The following is a 23683-nucleotide window of genomic DNA, read 5'->3' as shown; positions in this document are numbered from 1 at the left end:
GCTGTTTAGGTCTCCTAAGTGGGACAGGGGCATGACCACACTTTTGCATCCTACACACTAGGGGTTGATTTACAGAGGCCAATGAGCCCACAAACCGGCACGTCTTTGGGATGTGGGAGGAAACCGGAGAACCCGGAGAAAACCCACGCGGTCACAAGGAAAACATTACATATTCCACACAGACAGCGTCCGTAGTCAGGATGGAACCCGGCTCTCCGGCGCTGTGAGGCAGCAACTCTACCGCTGCGCCACTAATTGCATCAGGTGCCCCTGGTTCCAATTCTCTGTCGCTAACAAAAACACCCAGTAAGTCAATCCCAATATCAGATTTCAACTTGTAAAGTGGATTCAGAAGTTTAATTACTTTAATCTGAACATCTCTTTTATATTTCATGTAGATTCACTCAGATCTGACAAAAAGTATAGAAGTGTGAAAATGCACACCTCCAGATTCAGGGACAGTTTCTTCCCAGCTGTTATCAGGGAACTGAATCATCCTACCACAACCAGAGAGCAGTGCTGAACTACTATCTAACTCATTGGTGACCCTCGGACTATCCTTGATTGGACTTTGCTGACTTTGCCTTGCACTAAACATTATTCCCTTATCATGCATCTATACACTGTAAATGGCTCGATTGTAATCATGTATTGTCTTTCCGCTGACTGGTTAGCACTCAACAAAAAGCTTTTGACGTGACAAGAGACTAAACTGAAACTGAACTGAAGATAGATCTGCGAGTACTGGCCTATTGGCAATTTTCAAACCATTTTGGAGACCTCTGCTTTTAACAAAAGTAATAACTTGGCACATCATTCATATATTTACGAGGACATGGCTGAATGCTATTAGGATTCTACCTGTCATCATTGTGATTGGAAGAATTGAATAAGATGTAATGCAGTTAGCAGATGTCATTGATGGGACATTAATAATGCATTGCATTTTGGATCAGTGTTGTAACTGGATTGCATTGTCCTAATCAACTTAAGTAAAGCCAATCATCGCTTAATACCATACTGATTGCATGCACTTTGCTTATCTCCCCCATGGATCGTAGCTCAGAAAACCATGAAAGTGCAAGTTCTGCTGGAGGTAAGTTGATTATTTCATGTCAAAAACAGCAGGAGAATGAAATAAATCTTTCACCGCTGAAATAAAATGAGTCATGTGTGAATGCAGGAGAGAGAGACACAGAGAGAGAGAGATAGATACAGATAGAGAGGGAGGGAGAGTGGGAGAAAGAGAGAGAGGGAGAATGAGAAAATGAGAATGAGAGAGAATGAGAGACTGAGAGATAGATGGATAGATGGATAGATGGATAGATGGACAGATGGATAGATAGACAGATAGGTAGGTAGACAGATAGATAGATGGATAGATGGATAGATGGATAGATGGATAGATGGATAGATAGATAGACAAAATTGCTGGAGAAACTCAGCGGGTGCAGCAGCATCTATGGAGCGAAGGAAATAGGCAACGTTTCGGGCCGAAACGTTGCCTATTTCCTTCGCTCCATAGATGCTGCCGCACCCGCTGAGTTTCTCCAGCAATTTTGTCTACCTTCGATTCTCCAGCATCTGCAGTTCCTATAGATAGATAGATAGATAGATAGATAGATAGATAGATAGATAGATAGATAGATAGATAGATAGATAGATAGATAGATAGATAGATAGATAGATAGATAGATAGATAGATAGATAGATAGATAGATAGATAGATAGATAGATAGATTGGGATTTATCTGGAACTTGATGGCTAATTTCCACTGATGAGCATCTCTGGAACTTTGAAAGTCCTTTCATTTATATAGTTCTGCCCAGATCATCAGGATGTCCTCAGTGCTGTTCAGACACTAATCCTAATACGTTTGGGGCATCAGAAGGGAAGTGGGATAAACCTGGCCAGGTCCTCGGTTTAAAAAATATAAATAATTCATGTTGTGTCTCTAATAAACTAAGGATATATTTCCGATCTCCCGACCTACCTCATTGCGACCCTTGCACTTTTTAATCTGCGCTTTCTCTGTGGCCCTAACACCATATTCTGCACCGTTTCCTTTCTCTATTTGCACTGCTCCGTTGTGGTGTGATTGTAATCATGGATGGATGATTTACTTGCATGCCAGTCAAAAGAAGGGTTTTCACAGTATCTAACAATACTCTCTGTCAAACGCTCATCATATGCTGACCCACTCATTCCTGGAATAATTCCTGTAAACCTCCTCTGGACCCTCTCCAGAGCCGGCACATCCCTCCTCAGACATGGTGCACAAATTTGCTCCAAATGCGGCCTGACCAGCACCTTATGGAGCCTCAGCGTTACACATCTGTTTTTGTATTCCAGTCCTCTTGATATGAATGTTGGAATTGAATTTGCATTCCTTACTACCGATTCGACTTGCAGATGAACTGTTTGAGAGTCTTGCACCAGCACTCCCAAGTCCCTTTGCACCTCCGGTTTCTGGATTCTACCTCCATTTTAGAAAATAATCTACGCCTTTATTCTTATTACCAAACTGCGCACCTCCGCACTTTGCCACACTGAGTTTCATCCGCCACTTCTCTGCCCACTCTCCTAACCTGTCCAAGTCCTTCTGCAGAGTTCTTGCTTCCTCCACACTGCCTGCCCCAGGCAATGGCTGGCAATCTCCAGGACAGAAATGTTGGGAAACAGAATGCATCTTCTACACGGGGCACATTTTCACTCCAATCTCAAGGTTGACAGGTGCAAGCCAATTTAAATGTTAAAATCTGGTGTTTTACACATGATTTCGTTTTTGTTTTCCTGACTAACACTCTTAGAACATGTTGAGACAAGGTTGCAGCTGCTGAAGTGATTACAATTCGCAGGCACAGTAATGAGAACATTTTTTTAATGCTACTGCCTGTTAATGAGGCAGCATCTATGGAGCGAAGGAGATAGGCAACGTTTCGGGCCGAAACCCTTCTTCAGCATCTCCATAGATGCTGCTGCACCCGCTGAGTTTCTCCAGCATTTTTGTGTACCTTCGATTTTCCAGCATCTGCAGTTCCTTCTTAAACACCTATATCTCTCATTTCCCTTAACCCTAACCAGTCTGAATAAGGGTCTCAACCCGAAACGTCACCCATTCCTTCTCTCCAGAGATGCTGCCTGTCCCGCTGAGTTACTCCAGCTTTTTGTGTCTATCTACATATTGGTGTATGTCTGTATGACTCTATGAGCTGATGAAGAGCCTCACCTCCAAAATAGGAGCCATCTGATAGTTTTGTCTCTTTATTGCCTTTAGTGAGGATACTGACGAGCCCGTGCTGTATAAAGTACATCTTCTTCCCGATAGTTCCCTCGCGGATGATGTAATCTCCGGGCTGGAAGACCTCAAAAAGCAGCTTAGTCAACATGGACGTGACGAAGTTAGGATCTGCATTTGCAAAGAGTGGCATGGAGGCCACGAGTTTCCTGCAGTTAAAATTAATGATTTCCTGCAAAAACAAAAGCAAAGAAGAGGAATGAAAGATGAATTATATCTCACACATCGGCAAGATCTCAACTGCAATCTCAAGTTGTCAAGTACGTTAATATTTTGCAGAACAACGATTATATTCTAGCACTGGTTCACTGTTGGAGCCAATATAACGTGTGCAATAGACCAAAGATCTTATAGCAGGTCTAGCTCCGCTATAGGATCTTTGCTATAGACTAGATTAGGGCAAGAGGCAAAGGTTTGGAGATAACGCATCCTTTAAATCATTTTTTAGTTTACTAAAGAATGAATGAATGAATAAGTTTATTGGCCAAGTATTCACATACAAGGAATTTGCCTTGGTGCTCCGCCCGCAAGTGACGACATGACATACAGTGACAGTTAGGAATGACACATAAAACATTAAACATTGAAGATAGACAAAAATGCTGGAGAAACTCAGCGGGTGAGGCAGCAGCTATGGAGCGAAGGAAATAGGCAACGTTTCGGCCAGAAACGTTGCCTATTCCTTCGCTCCATAGATGCTGCCGCACCCGCTGAGATTTTCCAGCATTTTTGTCCACCTTCGATTTTCCAGCATCTGCAGTTCCTTCTTAAGCGTTAAACATCAATGTCTAAGGACACAAAGTGTTGGAGAAACTCAGCAGATCAGGCAGTATCTCTGGTGAACGTGGGATGGTGATGTTTCGGGTGGAGACCCTTCTTCTCTCTGAATCCATGTTCTCCAGAGATGCTGCCTGGCCCTCAGAGTTACTCCAGCACTTTGTGTCCTTTTTGCGTATTGATCAGCATCTGCAATTCTTTGCTTCCACGTTTTTTGTAGTTTAGATTGGTGTTGGTTTAGAGAAACAGCGTAGATCTTATGAATTGCCTGGAAATATTGCATGAAGAACTGTGTGTAAGAAGATGAGACTTCACCAGACTGATTCTTGGGATGGCAGGACTTTCATATGAAGAAAGACTGGATAGACTCAGCTTGTACTCACTAGAATTTAGAAGATTGAGGGGGGATCTTATAGAAACTTACAAAATTCTTAAGGGGTTGGACAGGCTAGATGCAGGAAGATTGTTCCCGATGTTGGGGAAGTCCAGAACAAGGGGTCACAGTTTAAGGATAAGGGGGAAGTCTTTTAGGACCGAGATGAGAAAATCATTTTTCACACAGAGAGTGGTGAATCTGTGGAATTCTCTGCCACAGAAGGTAGTTGAGGCCAGTTCATTGGCTATATTTAAGAGGGAGTTAGATGTGGCCCTTGTGGCTAAAGGGATCAGGGGGTATGGAGAGAAGGCAGGTATGGGATACTGAGTTGGATGATCAGCCATGATCACATTGAATGGCGGTGCAGGCTTGAAGGGCCGAATGGCCTACTCCTGCACCTATTTTCTATGTTTCTATGTTTCTATGACAGCAGGTTACAAAGTTTGGTACTCACCTCTCGCAGTGGTTCACTCAGCTCCCCAAGTATGCTCTCCTCATCAAACATCTTGCCCTGGAAACGATGCTCGTAGTAATCGTGGATTCTCTGGCGCATGTCAGCCGGCAGCTTGTGGAAGGACATGTACTGCTCCACTTGCTTATACTGCGGGGAGGAAGATAAGAGGCAAGTTACTGAATGAAGGTCGCTGGGCCTTGGTTCATGACCTCTCAACTTTAGTTCCGTTTCGGAAAGAATGGTGAAAACACCACAAACTCAGTACAGGCAGCCCCATAGTCAGGATCGAACCCGGGTCTCTGGCGCTGCAAGCCATGTGAGGCAGCAACTCTACCGCTGCACCACCGTGACTGCCCTAACTCTACCTGAAATGTTGCCCATATCCACTGGGGCAAGGAAAACACACCAAAACAGTCTATGGCTTAAGGCCTGATCTAATAGGATTCTAAAAGGCAATTTTTTCACGCTCAGAACTAAAAAGGCTGAAGCAGCATTCGGTTTTTATGCTCCACACCTGTGGAACAAGCTCCCTGAACACCTGAGGTGTGCACAAACTGTAAGCGCATTTAAATCAGGCCTAAAAACACTGTTGTTTAGTATAGCTTTTCCATAACCCGACATGCAGGTAATCTTAACCGTCTAATTTTAACCCTTTTATGTGCTTTTTAAAATCGTTTTATTGTTTCATTGACGTTGTTTTATTATTCATACATTTGTCGTATTGCTTATTTTGCAATTTTTAATTATTGACTATTTTTGCCTTGCCTTGCCTTGCCTAAGGGAGGTGGGTGTTTGGATCGAGCTGTCGGAGGAGGTAGTTGAGGCTGGGACTATCTCAACCTTTAAGAAACATTTAGGCAGGTGCATGGATAGGGCAGGTTTAGAGGAATATGGGCCAAATGCAGGCAGGTGGGACTAGTGTGGATGGGACATGTTGGGCAAGTTGGGCTGAAGGGCCTGTTTCCAGGCTGTATCACTCTATGACTGAGAGATATGGGCTTTACGCAGGCAGGTGGGACCAGTGTGGATGGGACATGTTGGTCGGCATGGGCAAGTTGGGCTGAAGGGCCTGTTTCCAGACTGTATCACTCTATGCCTCTATATGTTGTATGGAACTACAGGCCCACCACTAATTTTACCGGCAACTGTCGGTCAGGCAATACGGATAATCGGGCAAGGTTCAGGAACGAAGGGCGCGGAAAATTCAATGGTGGACCTGTATTTACTTTCTGCTCTGCTACAAACAAATTACTATAGAATGTTTAAGAAGGAACTGCAGATGCTGGAAAATCGAAGGGTAGACAAAAATGCTGGAGAAACTCAGCGGGTGCAGCAGCATCTATGGAGCGAAGGAAATAGGCAACGTTTCAGGCCGAAACACTGAAGGAAATAGGCAACTTTTCAGGCCGAAACACTGAAGGAAATAGGCAACGTTTCAGGCCGAAACACTGAAGGAAATAGGCAACTTTTCAGGCCGAAACACTGAAGGAAATAGGCAACGTTTCAGGCCGAAACCCTTCCGGGTTTCGGCCCGAAACGTTGCCTATTTCCTTTGCTCCATAGATGCTGCTTCTTCATAATGGAAGAACATGGATCACACACAGACAATCTGCTATTGCTGTACGTAGAGGTTTGTAGGTTAATTAGCTTGGTATAAGCCTAAATTGTCCCGTGTGTGTGTGTGTAGGATATTGTTAGTGCGCGGGGATCGCTGGTCGGTGTGGACTCGATGGGCCGAAGGGCCTGTTTCCTCGCTGTATCTCTAAACAAAACTTTCGGTCTGTTTGCCAAGCGGTTTGAAAGACTGTGATGTGTTGTCCCTCTGCAGGACCCTGTCTTAAGTCGGAACACCCAAATCTGTCAGCAACAGTCATGGGAGATGGTTGCAAACAAATAAAAAGATAGCTTCAAATTTGTACATGTGGCTCCCATGGTACACGAGCAGCAACACAATGAATAAAACGCTTGGATATCCGACCATTACTCACTAAGCCTCTCCTTTGCTGCTTGGTCTCTACAGGGAGGTTCGAGACAATTATGTATTCAGAATCCAAGGTAAAGATGCCTCTTGACTGTAACACAACAATCTGGGAGTACGGTGATAACAAATATGTTGACTTTGAATTCAGGCAGGTATTGAAACCTATTGTAGGGTCTGTTGGACCTCTCTCTGTGGTTGCTGGTGGCAAAGGGCACAGCAAACAGAACATCAGTGTCTGGTACTCCAGATTCAGGGACAGTTTCTTCCCAGCTGTTATCAGGCAACTGAACATTCCTCCTGCAGTCCTGAACTACCATCTACCTCATTAGAGACACTCGGGCTATCTTTGATCGAACTTTACTGGCTTGATCTTGCACTAACTTCTCTGCCTCAGAGGGCGGTGGAGGCGGGTTCTCTGGATGCTTTCAAGAGAGAGCTAGATAGGGCTCTTAAAGATAGGGGAGTCAGGGGATATGGGGAGAAGGCAGGAACGGGGTACTGATTGGGGATGATCAGCCATGATCACATTGAATTGCGGTGCTGGCTCGAAGAGCCAAATGGCCTACTCCTGCACCTATTGTCTATTGTCTATTGTCTAACCATTATTCTTTTTTTTTATCTGCATTTTCTCAGTGGCTGTAACATTCAGTCTGTCAGAGAGGATTCTCTTGAAGAAGGGTTTTGGCCTGAAACGTTGCCTATTTCCTTCGCTCCATAGATGCTGCTGCACCCGCTGAGTTTCTCCAGCACTTTTGTCTACCTTCTCTTGAACCTCTGCAGGTGTGCAGTGCAGAGCACATTGACTGGTTTGCATCAATCCCTGGTTGGATTTTTCAACATTCCGAACATTTTTGCCGACCTGCTGCGACTATGACGGGTGTCGGCAAGCCGCCGCAAATAATCGCGTATGTGGGACAGGCCCTTAAAACTACTTCCTTCGATGCTCGATTCATAGTCAAAGTGATCATTCATAGTCATAGAGTCAAACAGCATGGTTAATGGCCCCTTCAGCCCAACTCACCCATACCGACCAAGATGCCCCGTCTGCACTAGTATTTATTTTGGACTCACACCCGGTTCTATCTCTAGCCTTTGTCCAAAAATCTGCCTTTCATGGAACCCCCTCGCCTGAGGTCATCAGTACCACCACTTTTTTTCACCCAGAGAGTTGTGAATCTGTGGAATTCTCTGCCATTGGAAAGGCAATGGAGGCCGATTCACTGGATGTTTTCAAGAGAGAGTTAGATTTTGCTCTAAGGGCTAAAGGAATCAAGGGATATGGGGAAGCAGGAATGGGATTATAATTTTAGATGATCAGCCCTGATTTTAGATGATCAGCCATCAGCTTTTGAATGGCGGTGCTGACTTGAAGGGCCGAATGGCCTACTCCTGCGCCTATTTTCTATGTTTCTATGTTTCTGTTTCTATGACTGGTTGGAGAACTGGGAAGGGGGGGTGGATGGAGAGAGAGGGATATCTTTCATTCATTTGTTCTATATCTCTCTGTATCACCAACTATATCTCTCGTTGCCCTTTCCCCTGACTCTCAGTCTGAAGAAGGGTCTTGACCCGAAACGTCACCTTTTCTCCAGACATCCGCGGAGTCACTCCAGCTATTAGTGGACCTCTCAAACTGGTCCAGAACCAGGGGCCACAGTTTAAGAATAAGGAGTAAGCCATTTAGAACGGAGACGAGGAAACACTTTTTCTCACAGAGAGTGGTGAGTCTGTGGAATTCTCTGCCTCAGAGGGCAGATCTCTGATGCTTTCAAGAGAGAACTAGATAGGGCTCTTAAAAATAGCGGAGTCAGGGGATATGTGGAGAAGGCAGGAACGGGGTACTGATTGGGGATGATCAGCCATGATTACATTGAATCGCTCGAAGGGTCAAATGGCCTACTCCTGCACCTATTGTCTATTGTCTATTGTCTATTGTCTAGTGGAGAAGTCAATGTTCATGCCGCTGGGGTGCAAGCTGCCCAAGCGAAATATGAGGTAGCATGGTGAGTTGGGCCGAAGGGCTTGTTTCCCCGCTGTGAGATTCGATGAGGAAACATTTCCTATCCAACCACTCCGCCCGCTCTCTCAGCTAGTGGGTGGGAGTTGAAAGCAAGAGGCGGGTTGAGAACAAGAAGCCGTGACATAAATCTCACAAACAGGTACAGTCACAATGGGAAGCCACCTGACTTCCACCTTCTGTCTGCTGCTCCTTGAGAATCTGTCAACAATGATAAATTTCTCACCCAGGAAGATCTGATTTTTAATTGGGCAGGCTTGTAACAGGTCTAGGCAGCTTGGTAAAAATGTTCCTGTCACCTTGAGAAATGACAATACTCGCACTGCATATATCCAGTAATACTTTAGACTTTTGAGATACATTGTGGAAATGGGCCCTTCGGCCCACCGAGTCTGCGCCAAACAGTGTTTCACCCCGTACACTAGCACTATCCTACACACTAGGGACAATTTACAATTCTACCGGGAGTTGTGGGTTCGATCCTGACTACGGGTGCCGCCTGTGCGGAGTTTGTATGTTCTCCCCGTGACTGCGTGGGTTTTCTCCAGAGGCTCTGGTTTCCTGCCACATTCTGAAGACATGCAGGTTTGCAGATTAATTGGCTTCTGTAAATTGTCCCTAGTGTGTATGATAGAACTAGTTTACGGGGATCGCTGGTCGGCGCGGACACGGTGGGCCTGACGGGCCTGTTTCCACACTGTATCTCTAAACTAAACTATTAAGCCCTTGTCCCACGATACGAGTTTCCCCAAGAGCTCTCCCGAGTTTAAAAAAAAATCAAACTCGTGGTAAGTTCATCATGAGTATTTTTTTTCTCTTGGACATTTTTCACAGTGTTGAAAAAACGTCACGAGTTGCCGCGTTTCCCGAGTATCTGCCGTTAGCATTACGAGCCGCTACAAGACATCCACGAGCTCCGACGTACCCACTACGTACATTCTCCGAGTTCGAATCAGGGGAAAACTCGAGAGAACTCTTGAATTACCTCATATAGTGGGACAGGGCCTTTAAGCTTTGCTTCCCTGCCACAAGACTCAAGGCAGTAGGAAATACTGAGTGTACTGTTAGCTCAAAGCATTGGAATTTTGATCAAGAGACTCTGCTATTAAGACCAGCCTCTTGCGATCTATTGGCTTCACATCTGTTAATAATTATTTGTGTACTCAATATCATATTCAGACAATGATCATCTTTTGGTCAATTTAGTTTAATTCAGTTTAGTTTCGAGATACAGCGCGGAAACAGGCCCTTCGGCCCACCGGGTCCATGCCGACCAGCAATCCCCGCACATTAACGCTATCCTACACACACACTAGGGACAATTTACATTTATACCAAAACCAATTAACCTACAAACCTGCACGTCTTTGGAGTGTGGGATGAAACCGAGGATCTCGGAGAAAACCCACGTGGTCACGGGGAGAACGTACAAACTCGCACAGACAGCGCCCGTAGTCAGGATCGAACCCGAGTCTCCGGCGCCGCAAGCGCTGTAAGGCAGCGACTCTACCGCTGCGCCAACGTGCCACCCTTCTCACCTCACTCACTGTGTCACCAGCTAACGTTTAACAGGTGTTGAATACCCATCCACTGGCTTTGACATCAACCAGCCATGTTGTAAATAACAGAATTAACATCCGAGAGAGAGAAGTTGGAACTTAATTAGTGCCCCAAACTCTCACAATGATGTAAAGTTCTCCAGAGACATTCACAATTTATTTTTTAAAAAAGCATGAAAATTACCAGAAGCAAGTGCTAATGTTTTGCAGAGGATTGCAAGCTGAATTTATCTAATTAATGCGATTGGGAACTGCAACTAGTAATTGCTTTTAAATTAAATGCTGTTTCCCCAACCTTTGTCTGGAGTTAAAGAAAACACCGACATAGAAATACATGTGCAGGAAGGAACTGCAGATGCTGGTTTACACCAAATATAGACACAAAATGCTGGAGTAACTCAGCGGGACAGGCAGCATCTCCGGATAGAAGGAATAGGTGACGTTTCGGGTTGAGACCCTTCTTCAGACTGAGAGTCAGGGGAGAGGGAGACAGAGATAAGGAAGAGTAAAGTGTGTGAAAATGAGACATCAAAGGAGATGCAGATCCAAGGAAAATGTAGTATAAATCATTGTTAACTGGGAAAAGGTGACAACAAAACAAACAGAGATAAAATGTACACAAAATGCTGGAGTAACTCAGCGGGACAGGCAGCTGAGTTACTCCAGAATTTTGAGTCTATTTTCGATTTAAACCAGCATCTGCAGTTCCTTCCTACACAGAATTACAATGTAATTTGGGACAGTCAGACTGGTCGGAGAACTGGGAAGGGGAAGGAATGGAGAGAGAGGGATTCTCTATCTATCTCTCCTTTAAACATATCCATTGACTCTGTCTTCACAGCTTTCTGTGGCAATGAATTCCACAGATTCACCAGCCTCTGACTGAAGAAACTCCTCCTCATCTCCTTCCCAAAGTGCGGCATGGTGGCGCAGCGGTAGAGTTGCTGCCTTTTCCACCCAGAGAGTTGTGAATCTGTGGAACTCTCTGCCTCAGAAGGCAATGGAGGCCAATTCTCTGGATGTTTGCAAGAGAGAGTTAGATGGGACTCTTAAAGATAGCGGAGTCAGGGGATGTAGGGAGAAGGCAGGAATGGAATACTGATTGTGGATAATCAGCTATAAACACAGTGAATGGAGGTGCTGGCTCGAAGGGCCGAATGGCCTACTCCTGCACTGATTGTCTGTTGTCTATTGTCTATTGACCTGTTTTATATCTAAACCAAACTAAACTACCCATACATGAGAGTCTAGGTTTCAATTGTGTAAATTGTAAATTGTCCCTAGTGTGTGTAGGATAGTGCTAGTGCATGGTGGGTACAGACTCGGTGGGCCGAAGGGCCATTTACTGCGCTGTATCTCTAAACTCTAGAGTCTAAAGAGAACGGCAGTGTTCAGAATCGGAGTTAGATGAGTTTATTGTCATTTTCCACCAGGGTATATTTTACAGGTAGTACAGATAGTCAGAGATAGATAGACAGCTAATGTTTGTTGTTGAATGGAATACCAAGCAAATAGACTGCTTTACCCTTGAGACTGTGCAATAAATGACTTTTTTTCCCTCAAAACTAAAGAGTAGACACCATCCAGATGTGTGCAAGGATCGAATATATTCTATTTAAAAACAAATACGTTCTCCATCTCTTTAGTTCTTTCCTCGACAGAAAACCTCACTTGCTCTCGAGGCAACAGATGGCTCCATTAACGAGCCTGTGCGGAGTGGCTCCAAGTTGCTGCAGGTGTGACCTTCATTAAAATGGTAAATGAACGAATGCCAAGGTTTTCCAAAGATGGGAGAGCCTCAAAGGCACAGTAAAAAGCAAGAGGCTTGATGTAACACTGTGGCTGCGGCCCAAGTCCCAAACTGGAAAGGGTTCAGAGAAGATTCACGAGGATGTTGCCAGGACTAGAGGGTCTGAGCTACAGGGAGAGGTTGAGTGGGGATTCAGTGTAAATGGACAACTGATGGTCAGCATGGACTCGATGGGCTGAAGGGCCTGTTTTGCTGCTGCATGATTATAATGATATCATCATTGCACCAAAATAATAGCCATTAAAGGCATTATTTAAAGGCATTTAGTTTTGAGATACAGCGCGGAAACAGGCCCTTCGGCCCACCAAGTCCGCGCCAACCAGCGATCCCTGCACACTAACACTATCCTACACACACTAGGGACAATTTACATTGATACCAAGAAAATTAATCTACAAAGCTGTATGTCTTTGGCATGTTGCAACAAACCAGCCACCGGTGAGGGGTTGCAACTGCAAGAAATGCATCACCAGTCCCTTTACCTCCCCCCTCGACTCCATTCAAGGACCCAAGCAGTCGTTCCAGGTGCGACAGAGGTTCACCTGTATCTCCTCCAACCTCATCTACTGCATCCGCTGCTCTAGATGTCAGCTGATCTACATCGGTGAGACTGAGCGGAGGTTGGGCGATCGTTTCGCCGAACACCTCCGCTCGGTCCGCAAGAACCTACCTGACCTCCCGGTGGCTCAGCACTTCAACTCCCCCTCCCATTCCCAATCTGACCTCTCTGTCCTGGGTCTCCTCCATGGCCAGAGCGAGCACCACTGGAAATTGGAGGAACAGCACCTCATATTCTGCTTGGGGAGTCTGCATCCTGCGGGCATGAACATTGAATTCTCCCAACTTTGTTAGCCCTTGCTGTCTCCTCCCCTTCCTCAGCCCTCGGGCTCCTCCTCCCATCCCCCAGCCCTTGGGCTCCTCCACCTCCTTTTTCCTCCCTTCTCCCCGCCACCCCCTATCAGTCTGAAGAAGGGTTTCGACCCGAAACGTCGCCTATTTCCTTCGCTCCATAGATGCTGCTGCACCCGCTGAGTTTCTCCAGAATTTTTGTGTACCTTCGATTTTCCAGCATCTGCAGTTCCTTCTTGAGGGGTTAATTTTTTCGCTGCATAACATTCAGTCTATTTACTCATTCAGCATTTACATATCTTAGTGTTTGCATCTGTATTTCACTCCTGTGTGGACTCTAATTACAAGGAGTCCTTCAAGATTCACCTTTCTTTGAAACCTTGACATTGAGGCAGAGTCCCAGCTGTTCCCAGTTCCACGTAATTACTTCCCCGTAGATCTGGCTCGATCGCCAATCCTCTTGGAGGTGTACCTGCTGCCGTCTTGAAGGGTCTGACAGCAACATACACCCCCTGAGTTGGCGAGACTCTGCTGACAACTCTGACATGTGTCACATTCCCTTAAAGAGCAGACACTCTCTTGCCATCGTCCTCTCTCAAGATATGCAATGTGGACTCATATTATGATTGGAAGCATCTGGACTACACTACGGGCTACTTGCTCCGACACTGTCACGACCTCTCCAGCTAGCTAGTTGGGCTGCATTTCTGTCTCTGGTTACAGCACTCATCCATAGATTCCCTTAAACAGCAACACTTTCAAAAAGTAAACACTGACTCTAAACCACAATGTTGAATCCTTGCCGAAGGAATAAATCTGTAATTGCAAATAGCAGACCTGACATTTTGTCAGAATTCATTCGTATTGGTGAGCTATTAATTAACCTTGGCTTGACATGAGCACAGTCACCGAGAAACAGTGAGGCGGTGAGTCAGTTTGGATACCAAAGCAATACCATTTCTTTACCTTGCAAAGCTCATGATTTATTTCCCTCCTACTCTGTCAAAGTTTCCTAGGGACAGCACTGTGCTTCAAGTAAGCAACTTCTCAGGGTAGTGCTGGAGTAACTCAGTGGGACAGGCAGCATCTCTGGAGATAAATGATTGGGAACCCTTCAGCTGGGAACCCTTCCTTAGTGTCTATTGTTTAGTTATTGACAATAGACAATAGACAATAGGTGCAGGAGTAGGCCATTAGGCCCTTCGAGCCAGCACGGCCATTCAATGTGATCATGGCTGATCATCCCCAATCAGTACCCCGTTCCTGCCTTCTCCCCATATCCCCTGACTCCATTATTTTTTAAGAGCCCTATCTAGAACTGCAGAGACCAGCAGAGGAGGACAAAGGGCTTAATTAGGAAAGGAAAAATAGATTATGAAAGAAAACTGGCAGGGAACATAAAAACTGACTGCAAAAGTTTTTATAGATATGTGAAAAGAAAGAGATTAGTTAAAACAAATGTAGGTCCCTTGCAGTCAGAAACAGGTGAGTTGATCATGGGGAACAAGGATATGGCGGACCAATTGAATAACTACTTTGGTTCCGTCTTCACTAAGGAAGACATAAATAATCTGCCGGAAATAGCAGGGGACCGCGGGTCAAAGGAGTTGGAGGAATTGAGTGAAATCCAGGTTAGCCGGGAAGTGGTGTTGGGTAAATTAAATGGATTAAAGGCCGATAAATCCCCAGGGCCAGATAGGCTGCATCCCAGAGTACTTAAGGAAGTAGCTCCAGAAATAGTGGATGCATTAGTAATAATCTTTCAAAACTCTTTAGATTCTGTTCCTGAGGATTGGCGGGTAGCAAACGTAACCCCACTTTTTAAGAAGGGAGGGAGAGAGAAAACGGGGAATTACAGACCAGTTAGTCTAACATCGGTAGTGGGGAAACTGCTAGAGTCAGTTATTAAAGATGGGATAGCAGCACATTTGGAAAGTGGTGAAATCATTGGACAAAGTCAGCATGGATTTACAAAAGGTAAATCATGTCTGACGAATCTTATAGAATATTTCGAGGATGTAACTAGTAGCGCGGATAGGGGAGAACCAGTGGATGTGGTGTATCTGGACTTCCAGAAGGCTTTCGACAAGGTCCCACATAAGAGATTAGTTTACAAACTTAACGCACACGGCATTGGGGGTTCAGTATTGATGTGGATAGACAACTGGCTGGCAAACAGGAAGCAAAGAGTAGGAGTAAACGGGTCCTTTTCACAATGGCAGGCAGTGACTAGTGGGGTACCGCAAGGCTCAGTGCTGGGACCCCAGCTATTTACAATATATATTAATGATCTGGATGAGGGAATTGAAGGCAATATCTCCAAGTTTGCGGATGACACTAAGCTGGGGGGCAGTGTTAGCTGTGAGGAGGATGCTAAGAGACTGCAAGGTGACTTGGATAGGCTGGGTGAGTGGGCAAATGTTTGGCAGATGCAGTATAATGTGGATAAATGTGAGGTTATCCATTTTGGTGGCAAAAACAGGAAAGCAGACTATTATCTAAATGGTGGCCGACTAGGAAAAGGGGAGATGCAGCGAGACCTGGGTGTCATGGTACACCAGTCATTGAAAGTGGGCAGGTACACACAATTGCTGGGGAAACTCAGCGGGTGCAGCAGCATCTATGGAGCGAAGGAAATAGGCGACGTTTCGGGCCGAAACCCTTCTTCAGAAAGTGGGCATGCAGGTGCAGCAGGCAGCGAGGAAAGCGAATGGTATGTTAGCTTTCATAGCAAAAGGATTTGAGTATAGGAGCAGGGAGGTTCTACTGCAGTTGTACAGGGTCTTGGTGAGACCACACCTGGAGTATTGCGTACAGTTTTGGTCTCCAAATCTGAGGAAGGACATTATTGCCATAGAGGGAGTGCAGAGAAGGTTCACCAGACTGATTCCTGGGATGTCAGGACTGTCTTATGAAGAAAGACTGGATAGACTTGGTTTATACTCTCTAGAATTTAGGAGATTGAGAGGGGATCTTATAGAAACTTACAAAATTCTTAAGGGGTTGGACAGGCTAGATGCAGGAAGATTGCTCCCGATGTTGGGGAAGTCCAGGACAAGGGGTCACAGCTTAAGGATAAGGGGGAAATCCTTTAAAACCGAGATGAGAAGAACTTTTTTCACACAGAGAGTGGTGAATCTCTGGAACTCCCTGCCACAGAGGGTAGTCGAGGCCAGTTCATTGGCTATATTTAAGAGGGAATTAGATGTGGCCCTTGTGGCTAAGGGGATCAGAGGGTATGGAGAGAAGGCAGGTACGGGATACTGAGTTGGATGATCAGCCATGATTATATTGAATGGCGGTGCAGGCTCGAAGGGCCGAATGGCCTACTCCTGCACCTAATTTCTATGTTTCTAAGTTTCTATGTTTCTAGCTCTCTCTTGAAAGCATCCAAAGAACCGGCCTCCACCACCCTCTGAGGCAGAGAATTCCACAGACTCACCACTCTCTGTGTGAAAAAGTCTCCGTTCTAAATGGCTTACCCCTTATTCCTAAACTGTGGCCCAGTTTAGTTTAGATTAGAGGTACAGCGGCGAAACAGGCCCTTCGGCCCACCGAGTCCGGGCCGACCAGCGATCCCCGCACACTAGCACCGCCCGACACACACTAGGGACAATTTGCACGTACACCAAGCCAATTAACCTACAAACCTGTACGCCTATGGAGTGTGGGAGGAAACCGAAGATCTCGGAGAAAACCCGCGCAGGTCACGGGGAGAACGTGCAAACTCCGTACAGACAGCACTGCCCTAATTTGATAAAAGGAAGCAACTGACAGTTTTGTCAAAATTGAGTTATTGCTTGTTTTGGGGTATTAGAGATATGCTCGACACAATGGTGAACAAAGTAAGTCCTTCTCTGAGTACAATCTGAAAATATTTATACCAGAGAAGTAAGGAATTCCATCACAGAGAGCTGAAAGAAAAACACGTTTTCCTCATTTACAAGAAAACGCCTTTCTGTCAGTTACTTACTTTTGTCAAAGTAGGACAGAGCACCTGTAGTCGGGATCGAACCCGGGTCTCCGGCGCTGTAAGTAATGGCAATGGAAAAGTTCTGGGAATCTACTGTTCTTACAGCTTGCGTGTTGTCTTGGCAACATTGGCGGCAATGGATCCTCTGGACACTCATTTAGCAGACCGATTCCTGGGATGGCAGGACTTTCATATGAGGAAAGACTGGATAGACTCGGCTTGTACTCGCTAGAATTTAGAAGATTGAGGGGGGATCTTATAGAAACGTACAAAATTCTTAAGAGGTTGGACAGGCTAGATACAGGAAGATTATTCCTGATGTTGGGGAAGTCCAGAACTAGGGGTCACAGTTTAAGGATAAGAGGGAAGTCTTTTAGGACCGAGATGAGAAAATCATTTTTTACACAGAGAGTGGTGAATCTGTGGAATTCTCTGCCACAGAAGGTAGTTGAGGCCAGTTCATTGGCTATATTTAAGTTAGATGTGGCCCTTGTGGCTAAAGGGATCAGGGGGTATGGAGAGAAGGCAGGGATGGGATACCGAGTTGGATGATCAGCCATGATCATATTGAATGGCGGTGCAGGCTCGAAGGGCCGAATGGCCTACTCCTGCACCTATTTTCTATGTTTCTCTGTTTCTATAAATTGCTGGAAATAGACACCTTAATACCAATATACAGTGTTACTGTAGAATGTCAGGTAGAGATGGATTGTTAAGAGAAGTGCCCTTTAATAAACCTCTCCAGTGACAATAGCAGTAATGGACTTTGCATGTGTGTCTCTCTTTAGGATAAAGTCAGTGGTTGACTGATGATGCTGATTGCGATATTCACCCTTTAATCATTTATTCTATCGTAATTCAACAAGACATTTTTATCTTCTATTTTCATACACCTCACGAAGTTCACGAGATCGATTACCATGTTGCATTTGTCAGGCACATTTTTCTTCAAATACTTTAAGAGTCGAGAGTGTTTTATTGTCATATGCCCCGAAACAGAACATCGAAACTCGTACTTGCAGCAGCACAACACATATGTAACCATATGTCCAACACAAAAAGCTGCAGTAACTCAGCGGGACAGGCAGCGTCTCTGGAGAAAAGACATAGATGATGTTTCGGGTCGAGACCCTTCTTCAGACTTATGCCCCTGTCCCACTTAAGAAACCTGAACGGAAACCTCTGGAGACTTTGCGCCCCACCCAAGGTTTCCGTGCGGTTCCTGGAGGTTGCAGGTGGTTGCCGGAGGTTGCAGGTAGTGGAAGCAGGTAGGGAGACTGACAAAAACCTCCGGGCGCAAAGTCTTCAGAGGTTTCCGTTCAGGTTTCCTAAGTGGGACAGGGGCATTAGTACTCCCCTAAAACCTCTAATAAACAACAAAAACGTTCAGTATATACATAAAAAACCACAAGACAAATAAATATATTTATCACGTCTAACACTAGAAACTTGCAGACTCAATCTGGTAAAGTTTCAGAAAATGTTTCGCAAGAGAATTGTTGCCTCTAAGTTGACCGAAGAAATGTAATATGGTAAAAGACACAAGAGCCCTTAGAGCTAACGGAATCAAGGGATATGGGGAGAAAGCCGGAACGGAGTGCTGATTTCAGATGTTTAAGAAGGAACTGCAGATGCTGGAAAATCGAAGGTAGACAAAAGTGCTGGAGAAACTCAGCGGGTGCAGCAGCATCTATGGAGCGAAGGAAATAGGCAACGTTTCGTCCCGAAACGTTGCCTATTTCCTTCGCTCCATAGATGCTGCTGCACCCGCTGAGTTTCTCCAGCACCTTTGTCTACCTACTGATTTCAGATGGTCATCCATGATCATATTGAATGGCGGTTCTGGCTCGGAGGGCCGAATGGCCTACTCCCGCACCTATTTTCTATGTTTCGATGTTTCTATGAATGCATACGGGCTAGAAGTGGTAGAACACAGATATACGAATATTAACTCCATGGAGACCCTTCCTGACATGCAAGGTAGACAAAAAATGCTGGAGAAACTCAGCGGGTGAGGCAGCATCTATGGAGCGAAGGAATAGGTGACGTTTCGGGTCGAGACCCTTCTTCAGACATGTAAGTCCTCTGTCTCCATTTTGCTGCCTATAAATAAAATTAATCTTGCTGGCATTCTTACGCAAGGAAGCGCAAGGAAATTCTCCCAAGTGTCCCGGCCTAACGTTTATCTCCCAGCCAACATTACTAAAACATGATCATTAGCAAATGTCTGTTTGTAGAATCTGACTGTGCAAAAATTGCCTGTGGTGTTCCCTCAACACAATGAAGGCCCAACTTCAAATGGTAACTAATTGACTGTAAAATGCACTGGGATATTCTAAAGCCGGCCCCTGCTATTTGCGGGCGGTACGGTGGCGCAGCGGTAGAGGTGCTGCGATACAGCGCCGGAGACCCTGGTTCCATCCTGACTACGGGTGCTGTCTGTGTGGAGTTTGCACGTTCTCTCTGTAATCGCGTGAGTTTTCTCCGGGTGCTCCAGTTTCCTCCCACATTCCAAAAGCGTGCGAGTTTGTCGGTCAATTGGCTTCTGTAAATGGCCCCCCAGTGTAGAGGATGTGAAAGTGGGATAACATAGAATTAGTGAGTGGGGTGATCGATGGCCAGTATGGACTCGATGGGCCGAAGTGCCTTGCTCCCATTCTGCATCTCTAAACCATAGTGTCACGCTCAGCTCTTAAAGCAGCTTTTTTTTACTGAAAATGTACTTTATCTTGGTAGGTTAAAGGATTTGAGTGAAGAGTTGATTCACTCTTTCTACTGGAACTAGCAACAAAGGAACATGGTTCAGAGGTTTAAGAAAGAACTGCAGAGGTGAGGTGAGCCTTTTTAGCAGGAGAGCTTAAAGAAGAATTAAAACATTTACGTCTATCTTTACATAGAAACATAGAAAATAGGTGCAGGAGGAGGCCATTCGGCCCTTCGAGCCAGCACCGCCATTCATTGTGATCATGGCTGATCGTCCCCTATCAATAACCCGTGCCTGCCTTCTCCCCATATCCCTTGACTCCACTAGCCCCTAGAGCTCTATCTAACTCTCTTTTAAATCCATCCAGTGACTTGGCCTCCACTGCCCTCTATGGCAGGGAATTCCACAGACTTTGATCGGACTTCACGGGCTTTACCTTGCAGTAAATGTTATTCTCTGATCATGTATCTGTACACTGTAAATGGCTCAAATCGTCTTTCTACTGACTGGTTAGCACACAACAAAAGCTTTTCATCGGTAGACAAAAATGCTGGAGAAACTCAGCGGGTGAGGCAGCATCTATGGACCGAAGGAAATAGGCAACGTTTCGGGCCCAAACCCTTCTTCAGACTTCTTCAGGGTTTTGGCCCGAAAAACGTTGCCTATTTCCTTCGCTCCATAGATGATGCCTCACCCGCTGAGTTTCTCCAGCATTTTTGTCTACCTTCGATTTTCCAGCATCTGCGGTTCCTTCTTAAACAAATGCTTTTCATCGTACCTTGGTGCACGTGACTAAACTGAACTGAATTATCTGTTTAAGAAGGAATTGCAGATGCTGGAGAAAATCGAAGGTAGAAAAAATGCTGGAGAAACTCAGCGGGTGCAGCAGCATCTATGGAGCGAAGAGATAGGTGACGTTTCGGGTCGAGTCTGAAGAAGGGTTTCGACCTGTGTGACTCCTTGATTCCGTTCTATCTTACCAAAGATCATTGTTGATCTGAAGTAGGGTTTCAACCCAAAACGTCACCCATTCCTTCTATTCAGAGATGCTGCCTGTCCCGCTGAGTGACTCCAGCTTTTTGCCTCTATCATTGTTGATCTTCCCATCCTAAAAACATATCCCTGAATTCACCATGTTCCAAAATCGATCAGGGTAAATTTTGAAAATACTTCCCTGAAGGATGTTCATTGGCTTCTGTGGTAGAGAACTCCACATCATTTCTTGCAAGCCCATTGAGTGAGTAATGGGCCTCTCCCACTTACGTGATTTTTTACGCGACTCTTTGGGTGACTACTCACGACCATACAGGCTTCACCCCGCGACATGTCGCCTGTACGGTCGTGAGTCGTCTCCTCAGAGTCATGATAAGAGTCGTAGCGTCTTTCTGGTCGCCGCTGAATTTTCAACATGTTGAAAATTTTCGGTGACCTGCAACGACCTATGACGGGTGCCGGCAGTCGCCGAAAAAGTCGCGTAAGTAGGACAGGCCCATTTGGTATCTGTAAACTGATAGATACTAATCTTCTGCACACAGCCAGGTATATATAAGCACGAGTGGTTTGCAGCCTTATGTGCTGAAGACTTCACTGGGAATAGCTCAATAAAAGGAGAGCTTCACAAAGCAAATCTTCACACAGGCTTTTGAAGTACCGTCAGATGAAGTAGGCCCGGGAATTCTCACTCCATCGCGAGTCAAAAAAAAATCAGGACTACAATGCCGTACAACATTAGTGCAATGAAGATGATACAATGTTTGTTTAAGGTTCTGCATTCCCCATTGATGAAACCTTTGCTTCTTTGGGGAATAATGTCAACTTGGCTAAGTTTTTACATTTCAGTTTTTACAGTTTTTACAAAGCTGGATGCAACAACCTCACCGACAGCACAAGTTCAAGGCAGGTGGATCAGAGCAAAAATTGACATATGGAATACTACAGCATTGGAACAGGCCATTCGGCCCACAATGTCCGTGCCGAACAAGATGGCAAGTTAAAGTAATCCCCTCTGCCTGCACGCGATCCATATCCCTCCATGTCGAATGAATGAATAAGTTTATTGGCCAAGTATTCACATACAAGGAATTTGCCTTGGTGCTCCGCCCGCAAGTGACAACATGACAGACAGTGACAGTTAGGAATGACACATAAAACATTAAATATTAATAATAAAACATTATCGATTAATCATGTGAATTAAATAAAATACCAGAGCAAAAGGAGGCTACAGATTTTTAGTTATTGAGTAGAGCTACTACTCGTGGGGGAAAAAAGCTGTTTTTATGTCTGGCTGTGGCAGCTTTGACAGTCCGGAGTCGCCTTCCAGAGGGAAGTGATTCAAAGAGTTTGTGGCCAGGGTGAGAGGGGTCAGGGATGATCTTACCCGCTCGCTTCCTGGCCCTTGCAGTGTACATGTGTCTATCCAAATGCCTCTTAAATGCCACTATCGTGTCTGCCTTATCCCCCACCTCTGGCAGTGTGTTCCAGGCAGCCGCCACTCTCTGCACACCCATGCCCTGCACAACTCCATTCAACCTTGTTCAAGAAGGAACTGCAGATGCTGGAAAATCGAAGGTACACAAAAATGCTGGAGAAACTCAGCTCCAACCTCATCTACTGCATCCGCTGCTCTAGATGTCAGCTGATCTACATCGGTGAGACTAAGCGGATGTTGGGCGATCGTTTCGCAGAACACCTCCGCGCGGTCCGCAAGAACCTACCTGACCTCCCGGTGGCTCAGCACTTCAACTCCCCCTCCCACTCCCCGGATGACCTCTCTGTCCTGGGTCTCCTCCATGGCCAGAGTGAGCAACACCGGAAATTGGAGGAACAGCACCTCATATTCCGCTTGGGGAGTCTGCATCCTGCGGGCCGGAACATTGAATTCTCCCAATTTTGTTAGCCCTTGCTGTCTCCTCCCCTTCCTCAGCCCTCGGGCTCCTCCTCCTCCTCCTTTTTCCTTCCTTCTCCCCGCCACCCCCTATCAGTCTGAAGAAGGGTTTTGGCCTGAAACATTGCCTATTTCCTTCACTCCACAGATGCTGCTGCACCCGCTGAGTTTCTCCAGCATTTTTGTGTACCTCCTATCAACCTTACCCCTCTCACCTTAAAGTTTCCCCCGGGTGCTCCAGTTTCCTCTCACACTCCAAAGACGTACAGGTTTTTTAGGCTTAATGGCTTCAGTAAAAATTGCAAATTGTCCCCAGTGTGTGTAGGATAGTGCTAATGTATGGGGTGATTGCTGGTCAGAGTGGACTCGGTGGGCCGAAGGGCCTGTTTCCGCGCTGTATCTCTAAACTAAACAAAAATAAACTCATCCAAAATCCGAGTAGAAGAGTTTGCAACAGTTTAACTTTCACTCGTCAAAGAATTGTCGCATTTCTTGAACTGAGAACCAACGAGAATTCTGTCAACAAGTTCACTGCAGCCCTCGTCTCTACCAGAGACTTGCAGTGACGGGACTTGGCAAGTGGCAGGGGTCGGCAACTGGGCTGTCTAATCAACTGTTAATGACTGCAGTTCTTGGCAGCACAAAAGAAGAGTTGCCTTCCTCCTCAAACCATTGCTGTAAGAAGCACTGGTGGTCAGCTTCAGTTACATTGCATTAGTTACTGTGTAAGAAGGAACTGCAGATGCTGGTTTAAACCAAAGATGGACACAAAATGCTGAAGTAACTCAGCGGGACAGGCCTGAAGAAGGGTCTCGACCCGAAACGTCACCCCTTCCTTCTCTCCAGAGATGCTACCTGTCCCGCTGAGTTACTCCAGCTTTTTGTGTTTATCTTTTGCATTAGTTGCTGTTCTATACATTGTAGGTAAAGAAAACTATAGATAGAGTCATAGAGTCTCACAGGGTGGAAACAGGCCCTTCAGCCCAACTTGCCCACG

At 45.6% G+C, this 23683-nt stretch overlaps 1 protein-coding gene across 1 annotated transcript in view; it reads right to left on the bottom strand.

Annotated features, from left to right (window-relative positions):
• hcn4 (hyperpolarization activated cyclic nucleotide gated potassium channel 4) overlaps positions 1-23683 on the bottom strand; it is a 157255-nt gene that overhangs the window by 17639 nt on the left and 115933 nt on the right. Inside the window, 2 exon segments of the mRNA XM_033014919.1 lie at positions 3231-3471; positions 4907-5053. Of these exon segments, the coding sequence (XP_032870810.1) occupies positions 3231-3471; positions 4907-5053 (388 nt within the window).

Source organism: Amblyraja radiata, chromosome X, assembly GCF_010909765.2.
Source record: "Amblyraja radiata isolate CabotCenter1 chromosome X, sAmbRad1.1.pri, whole genome shotgun sequence".
NCBI lineage: Eukaryota > Metazoa > Chordata > Chondrichthyes > Rajiformes > Rajidae > Amblyraja > Amblyraja radiata.
Note: the sequence above shows the minus strand (reverse complement) of the source record. Positions and strands in the feature narration are given on the sequence as shown.